The sequence below is a fragment of the Pteropus alecto genome, unplaced genomic scaffold, assembly GCF_000325575.1.
Source record: "Pteropus alecto unplaced genomic scaffold, ASM32557v1 scaffold5, whole genome shotgun sequence".
NCBI lineage: Eukaryota > Metazoa > Chordata > Mammalia > Chiroptera > Pteropodidae > Pteropus > Pteropus alecto.
The window spans coordinates 32,286,203-32,291,818 of NW_006441953.1; the positions used below are offsets into that span (position 1 = coordinate 32,286,203).

The window sequence follows — 5,616 nt, forward strand, 5'->3', positions numbered from 1 at the left end:
AGTCGGCGCGGAACAGCCCGCTCTTACGTGCACCCCAGGCTCTGAAGGGCAGGGTGCTCCGTAAACGCTTCCAGAAACGACAGGACTCGGCAGCCCCCAAGGCCCCAGAGGCTCCCGCAGGCCTCACGGTCTGGCGGCGGCTCTCACCTGCTCGTCCACGTAGGCGTCGATCCTCTTCTGGCACTCCAGCCACTCCCCGGCCACCCTGCGCAGCTCCTCCTCCGAGCGCTGGAAGCGCTGCAGCAAGGCGCCGTACGTGTCCTCGCCACAGCTGTCGTGCGTCGTGGTCCCCAGCCTACGGAGAGAGGCCCTTCAGCCCAGGAAGCGGTCCGGGGGCTCGGGGCCAGCCACCGGAGGTTGCTGCTGTTCATCGCCTCCCCTCCCCACAGGGCAAATGGCACGCTACTGGACACTAAGTTCGTTTGCAAGCCACCCAGAACAGAATCTGGCATAGAGAAGCTCAAAGAAGTAACAGCTCCTAAGAAAAGAATCAGTGGTGACTGTCGCCGCTCCCAAAAGACGCAGCCCTGGGACCGGCTCACGCAGTGAGGGTGGCCAGCTATGCCCCGATGACACGCGCCGACCCAGAGAGAGAGAGAGGCGTCTGACGGCCAACGCCGCCTGGACCTGCTCTTCCAGTCAAGTCAACCAGAGAATCCGATTCAAACGAAGAAACATAATTATACTGTCATCCATCCCACGTTACATCTCGTTAAGAAAGATAGTAAGATGGCAAATGAGAATATAAACAGAAAAGACATACACATGGCTAAACAATGAGACGCCTACGCTTCCGAGAACGGAGACGTGGAGCCGGGGGCCGGCCTGGGAGAGGGAGGCGCCTGGGTCGACGTGCAGGCTCTCGTCAGACACCATCTGCTTTCTTAATATCTAAACGTACCCACGTTTAAAGCAACCAAAGTGACTGCGATGCAGACCTGCCGACAGAATTCCAGAGTCAGAGCCGGCTCGAAGGCTGTCTCCACCACGAGAAACCAAAGTCCTCAAGACACAGAGGCCAGACTCTCGGAGGCTCCTGTGGGCACCACACACCACCTGGGGACAGTCTTCTGTCCCCCTGCAGAGCACTCCTGCTCCTGCGACCGTCCTCATCAGGACTGACGTCCGCTCTTCACGCAAACCGCCTCCTCCTCCGTGCAGCCACCTGCCCCACTGACCGCCTCAGAAACTGGGAGGCTAGAGGCCCAGGTCGCGTGCGCTCCTCACCCCGCTCCTACTGGACCGTGATGCAGATCCTACTGTGTGCCGACGGACGGCAAAGCCTGCAGGGGTCCCGGGCCACTCTGGTGAGGCCAGAGGAACCCAGTCGGTAGGCACAGTAGCGGAGCTGGCCTGGAGTCCCAAAGAAACAGGACGCAGCCAGCATCCTCAGGGTCAAACAACAATGGCTCGGAAAACAGCTCTCTCTCTAAAGGTTAACTCTGCAAAAGCACGAAAGCGTCATGGAAAGCTACTCAAACTAATCCCTGTTACAAATCAGATGTGTGAGACAAGTGATCAGGAGAATGAAAATCAGTTTAAGTTTATTTAACGAGCCTAATTAAAATTTTCCCTAACAGTTGATATTATACGTTTAAATAAAAACTAACTTAAGTCATAGTGCCTAATGTCCACCGCGGCAAACAGGCAGACACTGAGGCTCCCAGTCTCGCCGCGGGGACGGACGCGGAGTGTGACGGAGCCTGTGGGGCTGCCGCCAGTTTGCAGGTGGCAGAGGTGGAGGCGGATGCTCCGTGAGTGGGGGCTGCAGGACCAAGACTTGGACATCGCTACGTGACAAACGGCTCCGGGTCTTCAACAGGTAAGTTGTAAGGGAAAAGGGGCTGGGGTGTGGGGTCTGCAGATCAAGGAATCTCAAAAGACCTCAGCGAAAAGGAGGGGTGGAGGTCACTGGTTAACGTTGACAGTCTCTGTTTGCAGTGACGAAAGGTTCTGGAAATAGACACCGGTGATGGTGGCCACACTGTGAACACAGTAATGCTACTGAATTATACACTTAAAAGTGGCTAAAACTGCAAGTTGTAGAATATATTTTTTACTATAATTTTAGAAAATTAATCGTGTAACATACCAACAGCCTTTGAATTGTATACTCTAAATGAATGAGCTGTACGGTAGTGAATTACATCTCAATAAAGCTGTTAAAAAGAGAGAAATAGCTTTCAAAAACTAAAAGCCAGGCAAGACTGTAGCCGCGCACCCGAGCGGCAGGACAGTCAGTAGAGGGCAGGCACGCAGCGGCCGTGCGCGCGGGCTTGGCTGGTGCCTACTGCTAACAGTGCATCAAGCCATACGTCTGCTTACTGCACTTTTCTTTATCTGGATTTACTTTACAATAAAGTTAAACAAACACGGAACAGAGACAAAGCATCCATACTAACTCCGGCTATGGATTTTATGTGCTACAGAGGCAGCCACTGCCCCAGGAGGCGGTGTTTGCGTATAACTCGCTGCAGAACTTTTCTAAGTTGTTACGTGAACATTTACACCAGAAGCTCAAATATGGCTGATTCTCGGTCCGACTGGAATCTGCAGGGACGGTGACAGCACCGCCTCTCCTGGGGAATGTGCCGTGTCCCTCTTTCCCCTGCCATCTGCAGCGGGACCGCAGCGCTGGCACTGCAGACGGAAACGCTGTGACCAGGAGTCTGACCATCCGAAACGAGCGCGTCAGAAATCCGAAACGGGCACAGAGGAACAAGGAGCTTTATGACACGTTTAAGGTTTCTGTCGCCCACCCACAGTTTGATAGGCTCGTCAAACTCACTGATGCACCAGAAAAGGAAAAAACCACACTGAATACCCTGGATTCTTGCTGTAAGAACCCCTTCCCACCAAGACGCACGTTTCTTTAAAAAACAGTGGTCGTGCTGGATGTGAACGTAGCAACTAGAGACAAAACCAGGTTATGCGTCTCGAACTCATGGCTTCCAGCACTGTCCTGACCCCTCCCTCCGTGAGGGGCGCAGCTGGGACGCCCGGTCTCCTTGCACCCAGCACGACACCTAACGGACACTTTCGAGTGGACACAGCAGGGAAAGGGTGCGGGTCAGGAACGACCAGAGCACAGGCCACACTTGAGTGACACTGCTCTGACCTCCTCATCTCCACCGTGCTTCATGAATGGCTTGTAAGGCTATTCTTTCCCCGGATGTGAGGGTGTGAAGCGGGAACAGTCAAGAACCCTCAGACAGGATTTAGGAAGACAGAAAACAAGGACTGGGTTAACACATGGGTTTCGAGAAGGAAAAAGGTGACTGGTGTGTATGTAAGTCAGCTCTGACGATAATTTATTTATTTAAAAATCATTTCCCGTCTACAGCCGTGCCTCCCTGAACGTGCCCGAGCCCATGGGATCTCGGAAGCTAAGCAGGGTCGGGCCCAGTTAGTACTTGGATGGGAGACCACCTAGGAAGACCAGGTGCTGCAGGCATAAGTAATAACAATAATAATAAGGGATTGTACGCTGACAAGGTCCTTGTGATCTGTGAGGTCAACCAAGGGATGCCTCGCCTAAAAAATAATAAATAAACAAAATGCCGAACGCACGCTTGGTACGCGTCTCAGCACACAGAGCACAGACGCTCCACACCAGTAAGCATAAGCCAGGCCATGAACCAAGGTGTCCAGGAACATTCAAGAGACACCCTGCCCCAGTGCCGGGAGCCCCTTGGCACCTCACACCCGTGCTGGAGCCTGCCACTCGCCCTCTCCCATTCCCGCAGTGAGTGCCACAGCATGGCCACGTGGTCAAGCGTGAGACTCGTCAAGGTCAAATTCTATGTTTATCACAGCCTTTCCTATCACAGCCTTGAGTAATTTCTGGTGTTAAATCTTAGGAGCATTAATACTGGGTTTGCTATTTTAAAGTTTAGTCGTGTTACTGTTTGGGTTTTGAGTTTTATGCTCAAACCATATTCTCCTCCAAGCCCGGCGATCTTTCCAGCAAGAACCCCCAGGGTGCAGTGGTGCTAAGGTGCTCATGTGCTGCAGCACAGGGGGAAGACCACGCCGTCACAGCTTGGGACACGCAGACGACCACATACCTGATCTGCGACACCAGGGCTGGCAAGTTGCTCTGGAGGAGGGGCTCCGAGAAGACCAGATTTTCAAACAGGTGCTTATTGTGTAGCTCCCAAGTCACCTGGAACTTCTTTAAGTGCTCGTTTTCCTAGTCAAAAAAGATAAACACAAGACGTACTGAGCTGATGACTAAAAAGACTAAAGAACTCCCATGACCCTTCTCCCTCCCCCTTCCTTCCCCCCCTCCACACAGACCCAAAAACTCTGTGTAAGAGGAGCGATGGTCCCTGTACGTCCCCAAGTAGACCCTGATGAAGACACAGCTCGCCAGGGCTCCCTTCTAAGTGACCCACACAGAGGAAGAAGGGAGAGAGAGAAGAGAAACGTCGGCACGTGTTTGATGTCATTCCTTATTATTCTTTTTTTTTTTTAAATAACTTTTTTATGCCCACAGCACCCAGTCTTCCTAGGTGGTCTCCCATCCAAGTACTATCCAGGCCTGACCCTGCTTAGCTTCCGAGATCAGACGGGATCGGGCTTGTTCAGGGTGGTATGGACGTAGACCATGAACTGTGGCTCCACTGGGGCGTGAACTTTCCGCGCCTTCTGCGTGGAAAGCAGACTTGCTAATAAATAATTTTTTTATGCCCACAGCAGCCAGTCTTCCTAGGTGGTCTCCCATCCAAGTACTATCCAGGCCTGACCCTGCTTAGCTTCCGAGATCAGACGGGATCGGGCTTGTTCAGGGTGGCATGGCTGTAGACCATGAACTGTGGCTCCACTGGGGCGTGAACTTTCCGCGCCTTCTGCGTGGAAAGCAGACTTGCTAATCGCTACACTACGGAACCACGTCCTTAGTAGGCTTTCGAATGTACTGAAAGGCCTACTTTTCCGACAATCTAAACGCATACAAATCCTTCGATGCCAAAGGACAACCGCCTTCTTGCCCACCCTGAGAAATCCCCCATGCTGACAGACGCAAGTCACTTCTCCAGTGGTGACACTTGGGTCTTCTGTCTCTCTAATAAATGCAGGCAAACTCATCCATTACTCAGATAGCATTTAGACATTCGGGAGCACGCCGGCCGTCACAGGGAGTGGCATCAGGAGTGATGTCCCCTTACCCTCAACACAAGGTGAGCAGGACAGACGGCCTTGCGCCCGCAACGCGGCGTCTGCTTTCAGCTCACCTCACTTGCTACAACTGTGGGCCCTGGGCTCCCAGCATGAGCCCCGCGCACCCTTCCCCGTGCTGCAGTGGCCCTCCGTCTGGGGCCCCTCCCCTAACGGAAGCGGGATCTGCAGTCACCGCATCGGCGGTCTCCCCCACGTGTGACTCGGCCGCGCTGACACGCTCACAGCTGGAGACATCACTGAACGACCCACACGAGACGATTCTGTCGTTTCGTCCTGACAACTGGCTGGCCCGGGGCTGAGAACACGTCGGGTGGCCAGCCCTTGCCCCCGACACGTGTGCGCGATGCCGCCGAGAGCACACAGGGGCACTGCCCGGCACATGCAGACGCCAGTCCGCTAGTCGGTCCTCTGTGTGCCCTGGGAACACGGAGCCGG

General features: G+C 53.9%; 1 protein-coding gene and 3 pseudogenes across 1 annotated transcript in view; 1 reads left to right on the top strand and 3 right to left on the bottom strand.

Annotated features, from left to right (window-relative positions):
• The window catches only part of FAM193A (family with sequence similarity 193 member A), a 55,632-nt gene that overhangs the window by 42,682 nt on the left and 7,334 nt on the right, over nucleotides 1–5,616 (bottom strand). The window contains exons 3-4 of the mRNA XM_025051842.1: nucleotides 4,068–4,192; nucleotides 148–295 (exon numbers count right to left, since the gene is read on the bottom strand). Of these exons, the coding sequence (XP_024907610.1) occupies nucleotides 148–295; nucleotides 4,068–4,192 (273 nt within the window). The remainder of the gene's footprint in view (nucleotides 1–147; nucleotides 296–4,067; nucleotides 4,193–5,616) is intronic.
• On the top strand, nucleotides 3,336–3,454 carry LOC112485545 (annotated as a pseudogene).
• LOC112485723 lies at nucleotides 4,490–4,608 on the bottom strand (annotated as a pseudogene).
• Nucleotides 4,690–4,808, bottom strand: LOC112485520 (annotated as a pseudogene).